The following is a 25,488-nucleotide window of genomic DNA, read 5'->3' on the forward strand; positions in this document are numbered from 1 at the left end:
GAAAAAACAGACCATAAGTCAAGGACTGTAACAAGAGATGAAGAAGGTCATTATATGATGCTAAAGGGGTCAATTCATCAAGAGGATATACCATTAGTAAATATGCACCCAACATTGCAGTACCTACAGATCTGAAGGGAGAAATAGATAGCAATATAATAATAGCAGGGAACCTCAATATTCTACTTTCAACAATGGATGCATCATTCAGACAGAAAATCAATAAGAGAAAAGTGTACTTAAATTGTACATTAGACCAGATAGACATTCGATCCAACAGCAGCAGATTATACATTGTTCTCATGTGGTATATTAAAACAATGGAATATTATTTAGTCTTAAAAAAGAAGAAAATCCTGTCATTTATAACAACATGGATGAACTTGGAGGGTATAATGCTGGGGTAATAGGTCATACAGAGAAAGTGCATAGTATGTCTTTATGTGAAATTTAAAAAGGGGGGAAATCAAATTCATAGAAACAGATAGTAGAAAAGTGGTTGCCAAGGCCTAGGGTATGGGGGGAAGTAGAAAGAGGTTGGTAAAAAGGTATAAGCTTTCAGTTAAAAGACCTGAATAGAGTCTCAGGATCTACTGTTAACGTGGTGACTGTAGTTGATAACACTGTATTCTGTAATTTAAATTTGCTAATAGAGTAGAACTTACTCTCTCTCACACACAAAAGGTAAATATGGAAGGTGATGGATATGTTAACTCACTTGGGGGGAGTCCCTTCACAATGTATGTGTACATCATATCATCATGTTGTACATTTTAAATATCTTCCAATTTTATTTGTCAATTCTACCTCAATAAGCATGAAAAAATTATAGAAAATATCGAGTGTTAGTGAGGAGCAAGTGGATATGGAGCAGCTAGAACTCTCATATCCTGCTGGTATAAATCAGTAAACCACTTTGAAAAATTGGTGGTTTCTATGAAAGCTGAATATACACATAGTGTATGACTCCCATTCTGTTAGAGTTCACACTCAATTCCCACTGCCTCAACTCCCACTTAGTCTCTGCACCATTACAGTTTGGCCTCCACCATCATCATTCTATTGAAATTGCTCTTCATAAAGTCCCTAATAACTTTGTTATTAATAAATCCAATGCCCATTCTCAATTCTCATTTTACTGGAAAATTCTGTAACATTTGAGACTGTTGACCAACCCATAATTCTTAACACTACTTACCCTTGAGGCTTAGGACAATTCTGTTTGTTTTATTATCTTAGAACTTTGACCGTTCCTTTGGCACTTATTTCTTACACTTAAATTGCACATTAGACCAGATAGACTATGTCATCCTATGCTTTCTTGTTAAAAGTTGGTGTTTCTTGGAGTTTCATCCTTGGCACTATGTATACACTTAATATATGTTAAGCCCTCATACTCATCTTCATCCACTTCAGTACCCCTCCTTAGTGTTCCTAAAATAATTTCTTTAAATACAAATCTAACATCTCAGAGCTGTGAGATCAAGTCCTGTGTTGGGCTCCGCACTGAGTGTGGAGCCTCCTTAAGATTCCCTCTCTCCCTCTGCTCCCTCCACAAATACATACACACATACTAATCTAATAGTTTACTTCCCTCTTTAAAAACCTGTGATTATGTACTGCATGGAGCACTGGGTGTTATACGAAAACAATGGATCGTGGATCGCCACATCAAAAACTAATGATGTATTGTATGGTGACTAACATAACATAATAAAATTTAAAAGAGTTCAAAAAAAAAAAACAAACACCAAAAACAAAAAACCTGTGATGGTTTTCAACCGGTGTACACAATAAAATACAAATGAGCTACTGGTATACCAGGCTCTTATACTTGATCCCTGACTACTTCTACAGCTTCATCTTCCACCCTTCCTCTCTGAATCTTATGTTTTAGTGACAATAAACTTCTCACTCAACAACCTTTCTTCATCCTCATATTGCATCCCCAAATCATCTAAGTCCTGTTGAAGCCTTTTCTGACCTCCTCAGGCCATTGTAAGTCTTTCTTCTGGATTTTTACAAAAATTTGACCATGTGTCTCATAGAAACCTTATCACATTGTTACATATATCTAGACCTCTACTGCCCTGAGAGTTTTGTAAATCCAATCTGTATTTGGCAGCTAGCACTGTACCTTACACGCAGTAGAAAACAACAATGTGTTCAATGATTGAATGGCCTCTGTAATTGCAAGATCCATGATACACAGCACATTGCTTATGTTAGTTGCTCAGTATATGTTTAAAAAATTTATAGGCTAATAATTGGTATTACTTCAGTATTCACAGTAAAGGATGATAAATGGTGCATAGTAAGAAATTTTGCATTTTGGGGGATGTTGCAGTGATTTTAAAAAGCTTTTAACTTAGAGGTTCCTGAGTGGTGTAGTCGGTTAAGTGTCCGACTCTTGGTTTCAGCTCAGGTCATGATCTCTGCATCGTGAGATTGAGCCCTGAGTTGGCTCCATGCTCAGCACGGAGTCTGCTTTCTCTCTTCCTTTCCCTCTGCCCCTCCCACTTGTGCTCTCTCTTTCTAATAAATAAATCTTTAAAAAAAAGCTTTTAACCTTGTTGTGCTTTGATAACTTCATGCCAATATTTGAGAAGTAATATAAATTCAAACCCAACTTTCTTTATCATTAATTATTCTCGTAACTATTCTTTGCTTACCTCAGGTTTTTGTTTTTTTTTCAGTTATTTCTGGTAGTTTTCTACACAACTTTTCTTTCTTGCTAGGATGCTAGTAAAAAATTTAGGCACCAAATGTAAGTTGTTCTAGTTCATAAGAATTTGTTCCTTAGAAACAGGAAGAATTATTTCATGAATGAATGTTTATAGTATTTTATCTGACTATATTCTAAAACATAGTGATAGACTGATGACATAAATTTACTCTTCAAATGATAGGATTTTTATAAAATTTTCTCTCAATTTTACAGTGATATTGAGTTTTCATACTACAGACGGGGGTTCCTAGAATTTAATGAGAAGTTAAAGTAAGTATATTTGGGGCACCTGGTGGTTCAGTCAGTTAAGCATTGGACTCTTGGTTTTGGCTCAGGTCATGATCTCAAGGGTCATGAGTTCTAGCTAGCCCCAGGTCTGGTTCCCCTCTCAGCAGGGAGTCTGCTGGAGATTCTCTCCCCCTATCCCTCCATCCATTCATGTGCGCTCTCTCTCCCTCCCTAAAATGAATAAATAAATATTTTAAAAAATAATATAAGTATATTTATGTAAAGATGGATTCTGGGAATAGTCCCAGAATAATCAGTGATTGTCTTATCTATTTTCAAATACCCACAAAGAGACTGAGTTCTCAATTTTTTATATCTTATGAGCTTTCGATCTTTGTTCCTTGTAAATCACACAAAAGATTAGATAATAAATTTTTGTTTGGGTTCATCAGAAGAAAGGATAAAGTTTGGTTGAGTTGATCCTCTGACTTGTCAAGAGTAAGACTGTGTGAGCCTCTAGAAATATGTATAGAAACCAGTTCTGGGTATACTTTATTTAATGAAATTCATATTTCCCAGCATCTTGCTATAGAATAAATTTAATTTCAACTGAATTATATCTTCTATTGATTTCCAAAACAAGTTAAAAATATATTCTCTCCTAGAAGAAAAATCTCTTTAATATAATTACAGTTATAAATAAGCAAAAAATCCCCTGAAATTAACTTCTTTGATAGAAAACTTGTTTTCTGATGGAAATGGATAATTCCATTTAGACATTAAAAGCAATCCTAGGAATGATCCAAAGTACCACCTAATAAAAACCTTTCATAAATGTAAATATACAATATACAGATACTCTGGCAATTCTACAATGTGCACAATTTTTTGGCTCATAATTTTCCTACTGTATCATTGCAATACCTAAAAGCAGAATAAGTTTCCTGAGTTTTCCATAGACTCATGAAGTAATGCCCCACTTTCCCATTAACTTACATTTTTCAAATATATTGCCATATTTGTACAACAGAATCAGGACAATATCTTTCATGAGAGAAAATAAACACAAATAAGTATGACATGTTCAATTTTCATTTAAGCAGCAAAGTCATCTCACTGTAAGACAAAATATTGGTTACTGCCCAAGAATGACTTTGAAGTTGATAGAACATATCTGAGTTTACTACCCATTTCCATTGACTGAGTTCAAAATTTTTAATTTATCAGTTTAATAATATATTTATATTATTAATTTAACAAATAAGTTACATAATTTGCAATGTTTTAAAGTAAATTTAAAGTAAATTAAAACATTGCAAATTATGTAACTTATTTGTATTTTTAAAACATTTTAATTAAATATAACATTTTTAGAAAAGTGAACAAATTATAACAAATTATAATTGTACAGAATTTACCAATTTATATTCTGTTTCTAACATCTCTTTATGTTCCATGGGTTTATTTGGTGTTTATGAGCCACACGGTTTAGAGTATTCTAGTTTTATAGAATGTTTTGATATTTACTAGAGCAAGCTTTCCCTTGTTATTCTTTGTTATTAATGAAGCTAACATGAAGTCTTTCCATCTAGCTGTATATACCCTTTTACTCAGGATTCCTTTCAGGACTGCCAGGAAAGTATATTTCAGGAAATTGAGAGTCCTTGGGAATTTGCGTATTATTGCAATATGAAGTGTGATTCTTCTTCTAATACATTTTCTAACTAGTTTGGACTAGAGCATGGGTGTGTGCTAAACATGACATTTTGTACCTCATTTTATTACCTAACATATTGTAAACTTTCGTATTTGTTTTGGTAGTTTTTCATTTAATTCTTCTGGACTTTATAACACAATAATTATTTGCAAGTAATTCTTTTCCCTCAAATCATCTGCTGTTTAGCAATTTCTATCCCTTATTTAACAAGTGGTCTTATTGCCTTTGTCAAACTTTCAGAAAAAAAAGATAGAATACAGTAGTGCTATCAGACATACTTTTCTTGTTTTTGTCTTTGAAGGAAATGCCTCTAGGGTTTCAGTAGTAAGTATGTTTTTGGCTGCTGGTTAGTGGTAAATATTCTTTATCATGTTAGGGAAGAATGCTGGTCAACTATTTCTTTTTACAACCATCATATATGATATCCCATGTGGTGTGGTTGAGTGAAAAAAGGGCTGATTTCAAATCAAATGAAATGGATGCAAATTCTAATTCTTATTTTCTCACTCTGTGATCTCAGAAAAATTTTAAATTTCTGACAATTCAGTTAAGGTACACCTATATTTATAGAGTGGTGCCTATCGTGTGGTAGCAGGAGACAAGGTCCTAGGAAAAAATATACAGACCTTCTTCTTTTCTACCTTGTAAAGTAGAGCTAATAAAAGGACCCAGGGAAGGAAATAGGAGAGAAGGCACCACAAGGGAACAGCAGTTTGAGAGACAGGAAGAGACTGAAGGAGCATAAAAGACTCAAGAATTATGAGATGGTATGTCCTTTAGCAGCACAGATAATACAACAAAAAATGAGAAAAGATTAGCATGGTACTTTATGAAGATGACATGCAACTTCATGAAGAATTTTGTATTTTTAAGCTACGTATTTGAAATCATTCATAATATACTGCAAAGACAAAAAGAATAATCAGGCCATCGTGCCCAGAACACCTGGAAGGTTAAAAGGAAGGAGGAATGATTTGCCCTCTTATATATATGAAAACAATAATAAATTTAGCATAATTAAAATTGGGTTCTAAAACACTGTCAAAAGAAGTAACAAACAGGTAGATGAAGCATATAGCTCTGAAGTAGATTCAACTCATAAGAGCTTGTTATATGATAAAGGAAGCATAGTAACTAATGGGAAACACAGGATTATGCAATTAGAAGGATATGCAGCAAAAGTGATACCGAGTTACATCTGGATAGTTATATTAGGGGTAATTTCTTGTTTCTCAAGTCTTTTTTCTTTAAAAAATGTATACAAAACTTATAAACATTAAAATTAATAAAAGTTTTCAAAACCAAAAAACAGATTATTCTGTAAATGGTGTTCATAAAACTGGGTGTTTGGGGAGAGGAATCAAGTTAAAACCTCTCCTCATATCATAAATAATCTGAATGGTGGTCCCTGAATTTGCTACTTGGAAAAGGTGGCATTATAAAGAGACGTTATATACGCATACGTTTGTAATGCTTTATACATTTGAAAGTACTTTACAGGGGCGCCTGGGTGGCTCAGTCGTTAAGCGTCTGCCTTCGGCTCAGGTCATGATCCCAGGGTCCTGTGATCGAGCCCCGCATCGGGCTCCCCGATCCGCGGGAAGCCTGTTTCTCCCTCTCCCACTCCCCCTGCGTGTGTCCCCTCTCTCACTGTCTCTCTCTCTCTGTCAAATAAATAAATAATCTTTAAAAAAAAAAAAAAAAAAAAAGAAAGTACTTTACACATTCTGAAGCACTACACAAAGTTGTTATCGCTGTTACAATCATCACCATTTTCTACTACCCAGACATTAAAACCAGAATTTCCAGAGTGCTTGAATGTGCTTCTGTATATATCACCAATAGTGTGGTGAAACTCAGAACAGGTGATTCAAGAAGTATATATTTGGGGATTAAAGTAAGAGCATCAGGTTGACCAGCATGAGGAGCCTACATTAAATCGATTGGTCCACATTGTTTATTTATTTTTATTTAATTAATTAATTTATTTATTTATTTGACAGAGAGAGAGGGAGAGTACACAAGCAGTGGGAGTGGCAGGCAGAGGGAGAGTGAAAAGCAGGCTCCCAGATGAGCAGGGATCCTGACCCTGGGATCATGACCTGAGCCGAAGGCAGATGCTTAACCAACTGAGCCACGCAGACACCCCAGTCCATATTGTTTTAGACAACTAACAGCTGAGAACTATACTAGAGATCAGATGCTTTTGCTGCCACTCACTTGGACATTTGCATACAAAGAAAGGTCAATGTTCTACGAACCACATCTACATCTCAGAAAATTGGGGGAAACAACTTTAAGGATACACAATTTATTCAAGTGCATTTGCAAAGAAATTGAGAATTTGTGAGGGAATGTCATGGTCCATTTAGTATCAGATTCTATGAACAAAATAACAGATTAACAAATTTTTGATGAGTAATCTTGGATCCAACCACCCATCTGTAAATCCTACAGTGATTTTGTGTAATCAACCTAGTACTGAATTTGTGTTCCTTCTTGATCATAGCTAATTTCATACACATATGTGAAAGTTCTCTTTCATTTCTTCTCATTTTTTAGGACCATAAAGTATTTAACCGGGTACCTAAATTATGTGCAAGGCACTGTGATACGGCTGGAGATTAAAAAAAAATTACAAAACTCTACTGGCCCCTCAAGAAGTTTCTCTGACATAAAAAGATACACTAATAGTACAGACAGCTTTGAGAGTTCAGAATGAGGCCTGATTAAAGTGTATTATTAGAGAAATTGGAAAATGTCTCTCAGACGGTGTGGGATTTGATCTGGGCCAAGATAGAAAGGTAGGACTTAAGTTCATTTTTAAAGAGTTTTAGATTATTTAATGGAATGGCAATGATGAGCTTGGTCATAGAAAGATTACCATGGAGAAAGACATTGAAGAGTCTAATATTAATTCTTTTTTTTTCTTATAGATAAACTTATGTGTTTTTAGTTGTTGTTGTTTTTTTGAAGATTTTATTTATTTATTTGACAGAGAGATAGAGAGAGCACAAGTAGGCAGAGCAGCAGGCAGAGGGAGAGGGAGAAGCAGGCTCCTGCCAAGCAGGGAGCCTGACGCGGGGCTCAATCCCAGGACCCTGGGATCATGACCTGAGCCGAAGGGAGACGCTCAACCGACTGAGCCACCCGGGTGCCCCTCTAATATTAATTCTTAAGACAAGATAAATAATCCCCTCTGTGTGTCTTTTTTTTTTTTTTTTTTTGAGTACGGTTATCTTTGAAATTCTGTTATTTCATACATTGTGCAGATAGAATACCTGAAATTGATCTAACTTCTACGTTTGATGGTTGCATACAGTTCAAGCCTGTGGCTATATAGCAATGGTGACTCATGACCAAACAGCTTTAGTTACTGATTTAGTTATGGTTTTAATTCCCTGCTCATTATGCTAACAGCAACTACAGCATCCATGCAGAGACCCATATTTGACCAAGGGAGTGATGATTTTTGTCTCAGTTTGACTTTCCCTGGTATTTTTACAGTGAGAAGTTTCACAGGATGACAAGTACTCTCATTTTATGCTCAACACAGAATAAAGAACACTTTGGCGAAAGGAGTTCATAATTTTGTGCCAAGTTTAAACTGAGCGTCTAAATAACATAAATAATCGCAAACAGTACATTGTGTGTGTGTGTACACAATTAGAAAATCGTAGCTTGAACTTAATCTTAACTAAAACCAAGATTCTTACCCAGTTTGACTCCTAAGCTAATGTTCTTTTCCACTGTCTTACAGTCCCTCTAAAAGTCGGTTTTTGTTTTTTTAAACAAGTAACACTTTAACAAATAAATTAGGTTGGTTTATAAATTACAAGAAATTATCTTCATTAGCATTCGTGAGAAAAAAATTATGTTACCCAAAGACATTATCAGTTTTATATTATTGGTGGAAAAGGGAAACAAGTAAATACATTTATATTTGAGCACATTTACTTTGCTATAATACCCCCACGACAGGAGTGTGAATCTCGTATCCGGGTTAAGCTGATGACTATCACTACGCAGCAAGACAAGAGCTTGTGAGACCCTGTGCTTTTGCTTTCTTTATTTCCCAATTGTTAAAATATGTTTAAATCATTTACAGAAAAATTTTAATAAAAAAGAAAGTTGAAGGAATATCCTTGAGATAGAAATTAAAACTATGGTGCGATTTTCTCTCTAGACACCAGTGATAGTAGGATTTTTGCTCCTGATACCAGAGATAATGAAATTCCTGTGTACTTGGAATAGCTCGAGGTTTATTTTCCTCCTCTCAACTCAGGCTTAATAATATCTTGACTTCTTAGAAAGAAAATGCCATTAAGTTAGTGCATATTCTTACCGTCTGTGACCTCTGGATCAATCCCACTCTATTATGACTAAGACATAAATCAAACATTTCAATTTGGTTTTTAGACTGGCAAGCACTGATGTAATATAATTCTTTTTAGAAAGATAGAAATAATTTGAGAAAATGTCAAGGTGCTGCTTTAAAATGCCACCGTGTCATGTTTTTCTTTTAATCCTAATTTCCATTGGTGTGAAAAATGGATGGCAAAGAGAGGGAGGCAGCATCAGTAATCAACATCAGATCGCTGACAATGTGATGACCACGTGGGCCAGGCTTAGGCAAGGGCAAGGATGGAGCACATGAGGCTGTCAGCCTGCTCTCCGGCCACCAGCATGGTTCTCTGCAAAGGCAGGCAGAAGACAAATGGCAAAACATCGCTAAGTGGAGGTGTCAAGCATGGTAGACAGGTACAGCGAAGAAGCGAAAATCTCTTCTGCCATCTATGGGTCAGATAAAATTTCACCGCCTTCACTCTTACATGCTGTTCTCCTGTGAGTAGAGACTTCATTCCTTTGGGCTCAGGACCAATTTTGTTAGAGGCTCCCTGCAGTTGACAACACACTGCCTTTTTCTGAGGAAACAACCAGAGGGAGCCCAGAGGGAGCCGAGCAAACAAAGGAGAGACTGAGCTCAAGATCCCCCAAGACCTTGGTAGCTCCTGGGGGCACCTGCCTGTGCCTGTCTCTCAGAGATTCCCGGAGACAAAGTATGCTGCTGAACATACTTTGATCTAAGAACAGAGTCATCTTAAAATACACTATTGTAACGGTTGCTAAACGTATGATAGAAATTATTTTCATTTTCTACTGCAGTAAAATATTAAAAAAAAATTTTTTTAAAGATTTTATTTATTTATTTGACAGAGAGAGACAGTGAGAGAGGGAACACAAGAAGGGGGAGTGGGAGAGGGAGAAGCAGGCTTCCCCCCAAGCAGGGAGCCCGATGCGGGGCTCGATCCCAAGACCCTGGGATCATGACCTGAGCCGAAGGCAGATGCTTAACGACTGAGCCACCCAGGTGCCCCTGCAGTAAAATATTTTTTAAAAAAACCCCTGCCCAATCTAATAAAACTCACATCTGTGGAATTTTGAAACATTCTAGCAGAAAGTATTCTAGTACAAGTGATTTGTTTTGGCTAAATTTGATCTCTTCAATAAATGAGCAGGGATTGACACAGACAGAAATGATTTCAATTTCAGTAGTTTACATGTCATTTTTTCTTTTCGAATTAATTTCATTTTAGAAATGTAATGCTATTCAACATATTTGCTAGTAAGACCAGTAAAGAGATATGTGTAATGAGGTTTACTGGAGTAGCCTCCTTCTTCCCTTGGTCTCTCCCTGCCTCTGTGTTTGAGGGCCAATTTCAGATTTCACCCAGGGAGCTCCCGAGAGGGTTGAGAACCACTATAGGAGAACTATAAGTTTAATTCTGATATTCAATATTACAATTCTGCTTTGATTATTCATACCCTTTTTCCCCCAAATAAAGTATCTAAAGAAATTTAACTTTCAGCATTAATGTGTTGTTTTTTTTTTTTAGCTTGGAATCATTAATCTTATCTTGTTAAAATTACATTCATTAAATGCACTAAAATATTTTATATGCAAGTAAATAAACAACCATAAAGGTTTTTAAAAAGAATCTGGGTCATTAAAAATTAAAGATGCCTTGTTTTAACATATTTACTGATAAGACTCATGGATATCATTTTATAACCATGAACACTAGAACTAAAACTAATATTGTATATTAGTTTTATAGAAGGAAACTATAAAAAGGGAAAAAGGGAATTAGCCACTTTACTGCACTGATTTCTTTTAATGTCCACTTTCCTGACTAACGGATTTAGCTATTATGATGACCAACACAGAATATTCTAGAACCTTTATGTTTGGCATTAGTTGTTACAATTTCCTAAATATGACTTTATATTCAACAGATGTCATACATAGAAATTATGTAAAATTCTGTTACATGAAGTTGCAGTTCTAAGAGTGGAGTTACCCTGGTGAGCTACTCAAGATCTGGGGTCTCTGGAACCCATCCATGCCAGGCATATCAAAGCCGTTTAAGGCTTGGTTTCATTGCATTCAGATTAGTTCTCTTGTCGACATTTAACCTCTGTTTGAAGTCTCCATCTTCTTTGGCATTCTTGTGTTTTCCTTTTGTGATTTTTTACTTGTTTTCCCCTGTAATTTGATCTTGGCATTTTAAGATATGTTACTGGTGATTGGCTTTACTGTTTTCTATAGTAAAATATTAAAGTATGATGAGGGGACAAGTGCACTGAAATGATAGTATGTGGAAGTTAATAAACCTGACATTACTCTATGTTGGGGATCTAAGCAGAGAAAGTCTTCTAAACTCTGCTAATTTGGCAAATTAAGGTTTTCAGTCTACCCTAATGACTGTTAGGTGATAGACAGGTTATTATAATTTAGGTAGAGAGTTATATACTAGCTGTTACATGTTCAAAATTCTATAGCTCCCTGCAAATGTTGAGAGCCCTATCTGACTTTCTCATTTCAGTACCAAAGCTCTTGAAATCTTCCTTTATAGTCATGTTGCTTCCTTGGCATGTATGCATTCAAGAAAGAATACCGGTTTATATATGAATAAAATAAAAATGAAACTAAATTCTTCTATAGAGAGAGATCTTTCAAACTCAGAAAAAATTAGAGCACAAATTAATTTACAACGTCCAGCCTTATAAAGCATGGGACATTCCCAAAGCAAGGGATCAAGCTCACACACATATGAGAATTACATCATTTATATCATCTCACTTTGAGAAGAATGACCCAAAGTCCACCCATCATCTTTTGATCAAATGTTGGCACTTTCTGCAGAATAATCTTTTTGTGGGTCTTCCCTTTTGATCCATGAATATAAGTGTATGTTCATCTAATTTTGTTGAAAGGGGCACTAAAGCACCCTGAATTAACAACAGGTCCCTAATGTGGAAGGAGACACCATGCATGCTGACTCTATCTCACTAGAAAGCGCAGGCTCTGGACAGGGGCAGCAATGGCAGGAAAACATTTGCTGGTCTCTGTGAGTAGCTATCCTAAGTTGAAGTGGACTCAGTTGCTGGCACAATTTAGTTTAATGCAATTGAAATTTATAATATCCCACACTTGTTTTCAGTGCTATACAAGACAAGAGCACAAAATATACTATCACTTCCCATTCACATAGTTTATAAAGTTAATTCATATACACTTCTAACATAATGCCCATCTGCATTCATTCAAGATATATTTACCAAGTGCCAAACATGTGCCAAGATGACCAGGTGACTGATAGAACTCATGGTCCCTGATGTCAAGGGACTTTTAAATTTGGCCATCCTCCGCACCTGCAGGGCCCTGGGATGGCTTCTTTCTCCCGGGCCATTCTAAGGGTCTTTTTCCTAGTCAATTTCTCTCTACATTCTGCATAACTGAGGGGCACACTGCGGGTGGGTGCAGGCCCTTTAGTCAGGAGGCATCCCTGAGAGATCCCATAGTTTATAATTTGAGGACTTCAATCTCAGTACACTCTCCAAAAAATATTAAAATAAATTTAGAGATAAAATGAAGGTGATGTACAGCACATGCATACCATATGCCGTGCTAGTTAAGTAAAGGTGTCCAAGGGAACTAAATACTATGGTGATGCTGTAAAAATATGGTTTTTGTAAATTTTAAAGAAGAAATCACAACTTATATTTGGCTAATTTAAATATATTATGTATTTATAGTATTTAAATATAATTTATAATAATTTATAATGTGTTTATATTAAATATATATTAAATATATTAACACATTTTAAGCTATATTTTGATTGGATTGGTATTTTACTTCTTTGAATACAGAAAAATGTAAATACTTATTTATGTCAACAAAATAAATAATGTGCCTAGTGGCTATAGAACAACGGCAGGAAAGAAATACTTGCATAGAAAGTGAAGGAGACTCATCAAAGGAAGCCATGTCAGACTGATTGCTACAACTATTGTTCTGGATATAGCCCGTGCCTGTATCACACCTTCAAGATGCATGTAAGGAACAGACTGACCTACCTGTGATGTTCACTGCAGTATTTTTCTCACTATGACTATCTAGCAAAATTAAGACATTTTTGTTAAATGAATATTTTTTTCAAAAAGTATACAAAATATTATCAAAGCATATAAAATTACCCAGCTATCTTGAAAACATGAGGATGTTTAAAATAGACTATGAATTCCTTAGGACTACTAGTGTTTTATCTGCTCAAATCTTTTGTTAAATGTTGAGTGGACATGAATTTATTGTATATTAAAATGAAATTTTTAAAAGAATGAGGAAGTAGCACCTGGATAGTTAGTATTTATGGACTAATGAGATTAGAAAACATGATTTATAGAATTTTACATAATAATGGATTAAATAACCATTACACACTTTTGACTCAGTCAACCACAAACTCAAGAGTGATACAATTTTCCCACATGTAGAGGTAGTGAATAACATAAAAAATTGCAATAGAAAATCAAAAAACCCAACACCCTATAGTTCATAGTGAAATTAAGAAAGAGTAAATGTATAAATACTTTGCTACTGAGAATTCTGATCTGGACAGAAAACAAACATTAATTCCATTAAAAGAGGCTTCCACCAATACAATATGGATGAAGTGATATAACAAACAGAACAAGAACATGCTTACCAGGAAAGGAAGCTACTTACTGGGGAAAACCACATCACTTTAAGAATCCAAATTGTAAGAGCAAAATTCACAAGGAGGATGATGAGTAAAAGAAGAACAAATAAGTAGAGGCAACGCTTTCTCCAGCCATAAATGCCAATTTTGTAGACACACTGGTTCTCTGGCCTCTGTATGTGGGTGCCTTCTGTGGTTGTAGTGTACTGTTCACGGACCATCTGCCACGGGGTAGGGGGAGGGTTAGAAAAGGGAGAGGGAGGGAGTGAGGGAGAGAGGGAGGGTCAGAGAGACACAGAGACAGGGAAGTAGAGAGAGAAAGGGAGAGATGGAGTGTGGAGAGATAGAGAGGGAGGAGAGGAAGGAGGGAGAGAGGGGAGAGAGGGAGGGACACAGAGACAGAAACAGAGAATTTGTTTGTCAATACTGATTTACTACAAGTCCAACAAGATAATACTTTTTACCCCAATAATAAATTTCCAGAATTAAGATGAGTTTTAAAAAGAACTGAATATTACTTTGAAACATGTCACTATTTCAAGCACAGAGTGATATTTAATCTATCATTCAAAATAGTTTAGATACTGCCAATTCATCTGAAATCCAGTGACCATATTTTCAGATTTTAATTAATACATTTAATATATATAGACAACTTCCAAATTCTGCAGGTTTAATCTTGGAATTGAAGCATCAAACTAAAATAATCGACTTACCAAGTTTTTATAAGATTCAATGGGAGGAAAATCAAGCTGATACCTATGTATCTTTCTAAAAATGGAATCCAATTATTTAGTTTTTATGCCAAATAATTAAATCACATCTTTTTTCAGTTGCTAAATTACTCAGAATTAAAGGTTCTCTTCAAGATACCTACCACACTATAATTTTTGCCTATAATAAATTTCCCCAGTATTAACCTACTTCCGAGAACAATCAGAATGTATATGTGCATACAAATGTTTACAAGTGTTCATTGTTTCATGTATACTAGACTAAGAGCTTTCATAACAATTTCAACTCTATGAGGAGATTTTAAAGAATTATTTTTTATTTCACTTCACAACAGTGGAAAGAAGAAAGTGTTTTTAATTTATAAAGTGAAGATTAGAGATTATTAAGACTTTCCTGATTGTAAATGCAGTAAAATGATGAATCAGAACATAAAATATTTTCCTCTGGGATTTTTTTATGCAAAGGTGTTATGTTTATTTTTAGAAATGGTTTGGAAGTGTCCTTATTAAAATAAGTCATAGTCTGAAATAATTCTTTAAATCTCTCTCCCACTCAACAATTGGATTTTCCTACGTTCTATTTGATTATATAAAACTGTGTTATTCATCACATAGGATTTTCAAATACTCAGGACAATCTACATTATTCAAAACCTAAATGCTTACTGATGTCATAACTGGCATAACTTATTTGCTCATTTCTTTGAGCTCCTCAGTCTTCCTGACATTAGAGTCTACCTCATGCATGCAGTTGCTCCAAAGTCCAAGGAATCATCCTTGCTTCTTCTCTTTTCCCTTCAAATTTCTCATATCTTATTGGCTCTGCCTTAAAATATATCCCGAATGTGTCCACTCCTCTTGCCCCCACACTAGTTCAAGCCACCACAAACTCTCTTACCTGCACTACTGTGAAACAGGTTTCCCTTCTTTCCTTCCAGAAACCATGCTCTACCCAGCAGCCAAATATGCAAAATGAAAGCTAGCTCTTATCATTCTGTTCTTTCAAACCTTCTAATGGCTCTTCCCCACACTGAGAATATCTGAACTCCTCTGTCACCTGCCAGATTCTCCACGAATGGCCTTTGCTTACTTCTTCAACATCATCTACTACTACCATTTTGTCTTTTGCTCGCAATGCTCCATCTACTCTTTAATCGACCAGGTTAACTCACCTCAGGACCTCTGTCCTGGGCATTCTCTCCACCTGAAACACTCTGCTGTTTCCTTCGTAGCTTTCAGTGGCAGCTCACATGTCATTTCTTCAGAGAAGTATTCTCTGGGCACTCAGGTCATTTTCCATTGCCTCTGGCTATTACACTTATTTCAAAGTGCTTATCATTATCTGTAATAATGGTGGCAACTCCAGAATTTCTGTGAAGCACAGGCTGAGAGACTGCAATTGGATTGGGAAGTGTGGCCAGGGAGTCTGAATTTATAGCAAGTGCACTACTTTACAGCATCGTTACAGATGGGTAAGAATAGCTTTCCAAGAATGTGTGTACACAGGGTTTCCAACTGCTACATATTTCTATTCCTACATAGAGTTTCCTATTGCTGGTGTAACATATTATCACAAATCTCGTGGCTTAAACCAACACAGTTTTATTATCTTACAGTTTTGGAGGTCAGAAGTCCAAAAATGGGTCTTTGGGGGCTAAAAATCAAAGTGTGGGCAGGTTTGTATTCCTTCTGGAGGGTCTAGGGAAAATCTGTTCCTTCTTTTTTTCAGCTTCCGGAGGCTGCCCACACTCCTTGGCTACAGCCTCTATTTATGTTGCCTCAGCTCCTTCTCTGACTCTAACCCTGCTGCTTGCCCTTCATAAGGACCTTGTGATTACACCGGGCCCACTGGGGAATCCAGGACAATGCCCCCATCGCAAAGGCCTTAACATAATCACAACTGCAAAATCCCTTTTACCATATAAGTTTCCAGGGATTAGGACATGAACATATTTGGAGGTCATTATTCTCCCTTTCATAGAAAGCTTTTGTTCACACTTACATAAAATGGGAAAAGCCTTAATATCCATTTAAGACAATTTTGTTGTGGCTTACAGGAGAGCCAGTAGCAATTCCGTTATGAGGGTAGTCCTTAACTCCGTTTTTTTTTAAAATTTTATTTTATTTTATTATGTTATGTTAGTCACCATACATCATTAGTTTTTGATGCAATGATCCATGATTCATCGTTTTCGTATAACACCCAGCGCTCCATGCAGTACGTGCCCTCCTTAATACCCATCAGTCCTGGGAATCTGTTCTGATTATTCACCTGTTTTTTGACTCCTCCTCCTTTGAATGTAAACTCTATGTGAGTCTTGTTCATTGCTATGTCCCTAAAATAGGGTAACTCACAAATAACAGGCACATAATAGAGGCCTTAAGTGAATGAGTGAATGAAAAAATTGAAAAACAAACTATTGAATTTGAAAAACACTACTTGAGCTATCTACCTGCCAGGGACAATGATAGCAAATGGGGCTAGACAGATGGAGTGAGTCCTCTGAGTTACAGACTAAATAAAACATTCTATGACTTATGAACATACTGAATCCATTAAGAAAAGATTTAGTAGTTGTGGTCTAACACTTTTCTTTTTTATTATGTTATGTTAATCACCATACATTACATCATTAGTTTTTGATGTAGTGTTCCATGATTCATTGCTTGCGTATAAAACCCAGTGCTCCATGCAGTATGTGCCCTCCTTAATACCCATCACCAGGCTAACCCATCCCCCCACGCCCCTCCCCTCTGGAACCCATAGTTTGTTTCTCAGGGTCCATAGTCTCTCATGGTTCGTCTCCCCCTCCGATTCCCCCCCCTTCATTTTTCCCTTCCTGCTATCTTCTTCTTCTTCTTTTTAACGTATAACGTATTATTTGTTTCAGAGGTACAGGTCTGTGATTCAACAGTCTTACACAATTCACAGCACTCACCATAGCACATACCCTCGCCAATGTCTATCACACAGCCACCCCATCCCTCCCACCCCCCACCACTCCAGCAACCCTCAGTTTCTTTCCTGAAATTAAGAATTCTTCATATCAGTGAGGTCATATGATACATGTCTTTCTCTGATTGACTTATTTTGCTCAGCATAATACCGTGCAGTTCCATCCATGTCGTTGCAAATGGCAAGATTTCATTCCTTTTGATGGCTGCATAATATTCCATTGTATATATATACCACAACTTCTTTATCCATTCATCTGTTGATGGACATCTTGGCTCCTCCCATAGTTTGGCTATTGTGGACATTGCTGCTATAAACATCGGGGTGCATGTACCCCTTTGGATCACTACATTTGTATCTTTGGGGTAAATACCCATTAGTGCAATTGGGTCTGAGGGTAGCTCTATTTTCAACTTTTTGAGGAACCTCCATACTGTTTTCCAGAGTGGCTGCACCAACTTGCATTCCCACCAACAGTGTAGGAGGGTTCCCCTTTCTCCGCATCCCCACCACATCTGTCATTTCCTGACTTGTTAATTTTAGCCATTCTGACTGGTGTGAGGTGGTGTCTCATTGAGGTTTTGATTTGAATTTCCCTGATGCCGAGCGATGTTGAGCACTTTTTCATGTGTCTCTTGGCCATCTGGACGTCTTCTCTGGAAAAATGTCTGTTCATGTCTTCTGCCCATTTCTTGATTGGATCATTTGTTCTTTGGGTGTTGAGTTTGATAAGTTCTTTATAGATTTTGGATACTAGCCCCTTATCTGATATGTCATTTGCAAATATCTTCTCCCATTCTGTCAGTTGTCTTTTGGTTTTGTTGACTGTTTCTTTTGCTGTGCAAAAGTTTTTTATCTTGATGAAGTCCCAATAGTTCATTTTTGCCCTTGCTTCCCTTGCCTTTGGCGATGTTTCTAGGAAGAAGTTGCTGCAGCTGAGGTCGAAGAGGTTGCTGCCTGTGTTCTCCTTTAGGATTTTGATGGACTCCTGTCTCACATTTAGGTTTTTCAACCATTTTGAGTAGTTTTTGTGTGTGGTCTAAGGAAATGGTCCAGTTTCATTCTTCTGAATGTGGCTGTCCAGTTTTCCCAACACCATATGTTGAAGAGACTTTCTTTTTTCCACTGGACATTCTTTCCTGCTTTGTCAAAGATTAGTTGACCATACAGTTAAGGGTCCATTTCTGGGCTCTCTATTCTGTTCCATTGATCTATGTGTCTGTTTTTGTGCCAGTACCATACTGTCTTGATGATAACAGCTTTGTAATAGAGCTTGAAGTCCGGAATTGTGATGCTGCCAGCTTTGCTTTTCTTTTTCAACATTCCTTTGGCTATTCGGGGTCTTTTCTGGTTCCAAACAAATTTTAGGATTATTTGTTCCATTTCTTTGAAAAAAGTGGATGGTATTTTGACAGGAATTGCATTGAATGTGTAGATTGCTCTAGGTAGCATTGACATCTTCACAATATTTGTTCTTCCAATCCATGAGCATGGAACATTTTTCCATTTCTTTATGTCTTCCTCAATTTCTTTCATGAGTATTTTATAGTTTTCTGAGTACAGATTCTTTGCCTCTTTGGTTAGATTTATTCCTAGGTATCTTATGGTTTTGGATGCAATTGTAAATGGGATCAACTCCTTAATTTCTCTTTCTTCTGTCTTGTTGTTGGTGTATAGGAATGCCACTGATTTCTGTGCATTCATTTTATATCCTGCCACTTTACTGAATTCCTGTATGAGTTCTAGCAGTTTTGGGGTGGAGTCTTTGGGTTTTTCCACATAAAGTATCATATCATCTGCCTAGAGTGAGAGTTTGACTTCTTCTTTGCTGATTTGGATGCCTTTTATTTCTTTTTATTGTCTGATTGCTGTGGCTAGGACTTCTAATACTATGTTCAATAGCAGTGGTGATAATGGACATCCCTGCTGCATTCCTGACCTTAGGGGGAAAGCTCTCAGTTTTTCCCCATTGAGAATGATATTCGCTGTGGGTTTTTCACAGATGGCTTTTATGATATTGTGGTATGTACCCTCTATCCCTATACTCTGAAGAGTTTTGATCAAAAAAGGATGCTGTACTTTGTTAAATGCTTTTTCTGCGTCTATTGAGAGGATTGTATGGTTCTTGTTGTTTCTCTTATTAATGTATTGTATCACGTTGATTTATCTGCAGATGTTGAACCAACCTTGCAGCCCAGGGATAAATCCCAATTGGTTGTGGTTAATAATCCTTTTAATGTACTGTTGGATCCTATTGGCTAGTATTTTGGTGAGAATTTTTGCATCCGTGTTCATCAAGGATATTGGTCTGTAATTCTCCTTTTTGATGGGGTCTTTGTCTGGTTTTGGGATCAAGGTAATGGTGGCCTCATAAAATGAGTTTGGAAGTTTTCCTTCCATTTCTATTTTTTGGAACAGTTTCAGAAGAATAGGTATTAATTCTTCTTTAAATGTTTGGTAGAATTCCCCTGGGAAGTCATCTGGCCCTGGGCTTTTGTTTGTTGGGAGATTTTTGATGACTGCTTCAATTTCCTTAGTGGTTATAGGTCTGTTCAGGTTTTCTATTTCTTCCTGGTTCAGTTTTGGTAGTTGATACATCTCTAGGAATGCATCCATTTCTTCCACGTTATCTAATTTGCTGGCATAGAGTTGCTCATAATATGTTCTTAAGATTGTTTGTATTTCTTTGGTGTTGGTTGTGATCTCTCCTCTTTTATTCATGATTTTGTTGATTTGGGTCATTTCTCTTTTCTTTTTGATAAGTCTGGACAGGGGTTTATCAATCTTGTTAATTCTTTCAAAGAACCAGCTCCTAGTTTCGTTGATCTGTTCTACTGTTCTTTTGGTTTCTATTTCATTGATTTCTGCTCTGATCTTTATTATTTCTCTTCTCCTGCTGGGTTTAGGCTTTATTTGCTGTTCTTTCTCCAGCTCCTTTAGATGTAGGGTTAGGTTGTGTATTTGAGACCTTTCTTGTTTCTTGAGAAAGGCTTGGATTGCTATATACTTTCCTCTTAGGACTTCCTTTGCTGTATCCCAAAGATTTTGAACAGCTGTGTTTTCATTTTCATTGGTTTCCATGAATTTTTTAAATTCTTCTTTAATTTCCTGGTTGACCCCTTCATTCTTTAGTAGGATGCTCTTTAGCCTCCATGTATTTGAGTTCTTTCCGACTTTCCTCTTGTGATTGAGTTCTAGTTTCAAAGCATTGTGGTCTGAAAATAGGCAGGGAATGACCCCAATCTTTTGGTACCAGTTGAGACCTGATTTGTGACCTAGGATGTGATCGATTCTGGAGAATGTTCCATGGGCACTAGAGAAGAATGTGTATTCCGTTGCTTTGGGATGGAATGTTCTGAATATGTCTGTGAAGTCCATTTGGTCCAGCGTGTCATTTAAAGTCTTTATTTCCTTGTTGATCTTTTGTTTAGACGATCTGTCCATTTCAGTGAGGGGGCTGTTAAAGTCCCCCACTATTATTGTATTGTTGTCAATGTGTTTCTTTGCTTTTGTTATTAATTGCCTTATATAATCGGCTGCTCCCATGTTAGGGGCATAGATATTAACAATTGTTAGATCTTCTTATTGGATAGACCCTTTAAGTAGGATATAGTGTCCTTCCTCATCTCTTATTATACAGTCTTTGGCTTAAAATCTAATTTGTCTGACATAAGGATTACCACCCCAGCTTTCTTTTGGTGTCCATTAGCATGGTAAATGGTTTTCCACCCCCTCACTTTCAATCTGGGGGTGTCTTTGGGTCTAAAATGAGTCTCTGGCTGACAGCATATCGATGGGTCTTGTTTTTTAATCCATTCTGATAGCCTGTGTCTTTTGTTTGGGGCATTTAGCCCATATACATTCAATACATATACTATTGAAAGATATGAATTTAGTGCCATTGTATTGGTAAGGTGACTGTTACCGTATATTGTCTGTGTTCCTTTCTGGTCTCTGTTACTTTTAGGCTCTCTCTTTGCTTAGAGGACCCCTTTCAAGATTTCTTGTAGGGCTGGTTTCGTGTTTGCAAATTCCTTTAGTTTTTGTTTGTCCTGGAAGCTTTTTATCTCCCCTTCTATTTTCAATGACAGCCTAGCTGGATATAGTATTCTTGGCTGCATATTTTTCTCATTTAGTGCTCTGAATATATCATGACAGTCCTTTCTGGCCTGCCAGGTCTCTGTGGATAGGTCTATTGTCATTCTAATGTTTCTACCATTGTAGGTTACATATCTCTTCTCCTGAGCTGCTTTCAGGATTTTCTCTTTGTCTCTGAGACTCATAAGTTTTAATATTAGATGTCGGGGTGTTGACTTATTTTTATTGATTTTGAGGGGAGTTCTCTGTGCCTCCTGGATTTTGATGCCTGTTCCCTTCCCCAAATTAGGGAAGTTCTCTGCTATAATTTGCTCCAATATACCTTCTGCCCCTCTTTCTCTTCTTCTGGGATCCCAATTATTCTAATGTTGTTTCGTCTTATGGTATCACCTATCTCTTGAATTCTGCCCTCGTGATCCAGTAGTTGTTTCTCTTTTTCTCAGCTTCTTTATTTTCCATCATTTGGTCTTCTATCTCACTGATTCTCTCTTCTGCCTCATTTATCCTAGCAGTTAGCGTCCCCATTTTTGATTGCACCTCATTAATAGCCTTTTTGTTTTTGATAGCCTTGGTTAAATTTTAGTTCTTTTATTTCTCCAGAAAGGGCTTCTCTAATATCTTCCATGTTTTTTTCAAGCCCAGCTAGTATCTTTAAAATCATCATTCTGAACTCTAGTTCTGACATCTTACTAATGTCCGTATTGATTAGGTCCCTGGCAGTTGGTACTGCCTCTTTTTCTTTTTTTTGAGGGTATTTTTCTATCTTGTCATTTTGTTCAGAGGAGAATAGATGAATGAGAGAACAAAATGCTAACAGGGAAACAGTGAACCCAGAAAAATATACACTAAACAAATCAGAAGAGACCTGAAACTGGGGGAAAAGAAAGGAAAGAAAGAAAAAAGAAAAAAAAAAAAAGGAAAAAGAAAAAGATAAAAACAAACAGACAAAAAAACCCAGAATATTATTGGGCTGGTGCATAGATCAGTGCCACACACTAGATTTTGGGTGTATTTTGGTCTGTTAGAGGAAAGTGCCTCCCAAAATTTTAAAGAAAGAAAAACTTATATATGTACAAAATAAGGGTAAATACAATGAGGGGGTAGAATATGACTGTAAAGATGAAAATTATAAAAGATTTTATAAAAGGAATTGATAAGAAGTTGGTTGAAAAAAGAAGAAGAAGATTTAAAAAAAAAAGGGAGAGAATGTGATCAGGCAGGACACTAGAACAAAGCCATACACTAGAGATTTAGGGTGTATTTTGATCTGTTAGAGGAATCTGTATCCCAAAATTTTAAAGAGAGAACAACTTATATATACATGATATATATATATATATATATATATATATATATATATATATACATATAACCAAAAATAAGGTTAACTACTATGAAGGGATAGAATATGCTGATAAAAATGAAAAATAAAAATGATTTTTTTTAAAAAGCAATGATAAGATGTTGGTTGAAAAAGGGAAAAAGAAAAATTAAAAAAAAAAGAAAGTTAAAGAAAAATTAACTTTGAAAGACTAAAGAATCATGGGAAAAAAGCCATGAATTCTATGTCCAGTATTCCCCCAGCGCTGGAGTTCTGCCATTCTCGTTGATCCATAAACTTGGTCTTGGCTGGCTGTTCTTGTTGATCTTCTGGGGAAGGGGCCTGTTGCCGTGGTCCCCAAATGTCTTTGCCGGAGGCAGAATTGCCCCACCCTTGCCCGGTCCAGGCTAAGTAATCTGCTCGGGTTTGCTCTCGGGAGCTTTTGTTCCCTGTAAGCTTTCCGTACAGCTTTGGAGGATGAGAGTGAAAATGGCGGCCTCCCAATCTCCGCCCCGGAGGAGCCAAGAACTTGGGGCCCTGCTCCTCAGTGCGCCCCCCAGAGAAAAGCAGTCAGTCACTCCTGTCTCCCCGGTCTCCGGCCGCACTCCGTGCTCACCCAGCCTGTGACCGAGCATTTCTATCTCTGGCACCCAACCCATGTGGAGTCTCCAAACCCAGCAGATCCCTGCGGTGAGCTCCTGCGCCCCCGCTCCTCCTGGGGGAGTAAGGGGAGTCTCCCCGGCTCTGCCAGTTGTTGGGTCCCTGCTGGAGGAGCAGTGGCCTGACGGTGCCGCAGAACACATTTTATGGCAACCCCGGGCTGAGAGTCCGCTCCTCGGCTCCATCTCTGCAGCTGGCTTCCCCACTCCCACCCCTGGGAGCTCTGCCGCACTCAGGCACCCCTGGTCTTTCTCTGACCCCGAGGGTCCCGAGACCACACTGTCCCCACGAGGGTTCCACCCCCCACTTAGCCACTGGAGTGACGTCCCTCAGCGGAGCCGACTTCTAAAAGTTCCGATTTTGTGCTCCATGGCTCTATCACTTGCCAGAGGTGGCCAACGGAGGCCCCCTCTCCCGCCATCTATCCTCCTGAATATCGCCTTGGATTCACTTCTCCGCACATCCTACCTTTCAGAAAGTGGTCGCTTTTCTGTTCAGAGTGTTGTTGCTATTCTTTTCTTCGATCTCCTATTGAGTTTGTAGGTGTTCAGAATGGTTTGATCCCTATCCAGCTGAATTCCTGGGACCAGATGAAATTTAGGTCTCCTACTCCTCCGCCATCTTGCTCCACCCCTGGTCTAACACTCTTCTTAAACAATGACTGTGGATGAGGAGCTAATTCCAAAGGGGATCCATGCTAAGTAGATAGAAATAAAACTGTTGTCTTTACTGTTAAAGCATTTTCAGAAAAGACCTATTAGAAAGAGGACTAGTAATATATAAATATGAGATCTCTAGGATTTTATTACTGAAAGAATATTAACAAAGACAAACTATGTAAGACTAGAAAAACAGTCCGTGACTCCTGGGGATAGCAATTCTGCTTTTACCACCATATGCCCTGGCAGACAGCAGAAACTCACAAATATTTACAGCCCCGGCTCCATTTCTCCACTCCTCCTTCCAGCAAAACTCCTTGAGTGGGTTGACTCTACCCACTGTCTCTCTATCTATGCATCTTCCTTCTCTCTAGAAGTCAATTCCAGACAGGCTTTCACACCTACCACCCACTGAACTTGCTTTTGCAAGCTCCCCAGTGACCTCCATGTTGCTAAGCAAAGTGTGCATTCACATGACGTAGGGTCAGCACATGCCAAATAGTCATTGCCTCCACTTCCACTAGGTTTCCAGAAACGCTACTTGCAATGGCGATTGCTTCTTATTCTCATTTGCTGCTTCCTCCTCATCTCCCAGCCTCAGACTCAGCCCTTAGACTACTTCTCTTCATTTGCATTTACCCCCAGTTGTGGATGCATCTTTTTTTTTTTTTTTAAGATTTATTTATTTACTTTAGGGAGAGAAAGAGATGGAGGGAGGGACAGAGAGACAGAGAGAACACAAGTGCGGGTAGGGGCAGACGGAGAGAAGCTCAGTGGGGAGCCTGACTTAGGGTTCAATCTCACCACCCATGAGATCATGACCTGAGCTGAAACCAACAGCTGGACGCTTAACTGACTGAGCCACCCAGGTGCCCCTTGAATGCATCTTTAAGATGAAGACTCCCCAGTTCTTAGCACAGACTCACCTTGAACTCAAGATTCCTATACCCAACTAGAAATCTCAAACTTCACATGTCCCAACCAAAACTGACCTCATCTTCCCAACCTGCTCCTTGTAAAATTTTCCCCATCCCACTAACCGGGGAAGAGGAAACTGGGGAAAGTGGTCTGTCTAGTTTATGAGTTACCCCACTTTTTAAAAAAGATTTCATTTATTTTAGAGACAGAAAGAGAGAGAGTGCATGGTGGGAATGGGCAGAGGGACAGGGAGAGAGAAGCTCAAGCAGACTCCAGCACTGAGTGTAGAGCCTGATGCAGGGCTGGATCCCATGACCCTGAAATCATGACCTGAGCCAAAACCAAGAGTTGGATGCTTAACCAACTGAGCCACCCAGGTGCTCCAAGAGTTATCCCACTTTTGTGCACCTATTTTGCTAACT

General features: G+C 37.6%; 1 protein-coding gene across 4 annotated transcripts in view; it reads right to left on the reverse strand.

The window, feature by feature from the left end:
- Positions 1-25,488, reverse strand: part of SGCG (sarcoglycan gamma) — a 130,044-nt gene that overhangs the window by 64,021 nt on the left and 40,535 nt on the right. For 3 of the 4 annotated variants that reach the window (XM_032403349.1, XM_032403350.1, XM_032403352.1), the window contains exon 2: positions 13,747-13,941. In XM_032403349.1, coding sequence (XP_032259240.1) covers positions 13,747-13,941 — 195 coding nt within the window. Of the gene's footprint in view, positions 1-13,746; positions 13,942-15,626; positions 15,934-25,488 lie in introns of those variants that run through there. The other variant, XM_032403351.1, reaches the window with a different exon arrangement.

The sequence above is a fragment of the Phoca vitulina genome, unplaced genomic scaffold, assembly GCF_004348235.1.
Source record: "Phoca vitulina isolate PV1807 unplaced genomic scaffold, GSC_HSeal_1.0 scaffold5, whole genome shotgun sequence".
In the NCBI taxonomy this organism is placed as follows: Eukaryota; Metazoa; Chordata; class Mammalia; order Carnivora; family Phocidae; genus Phoca; species Phoca vitulina.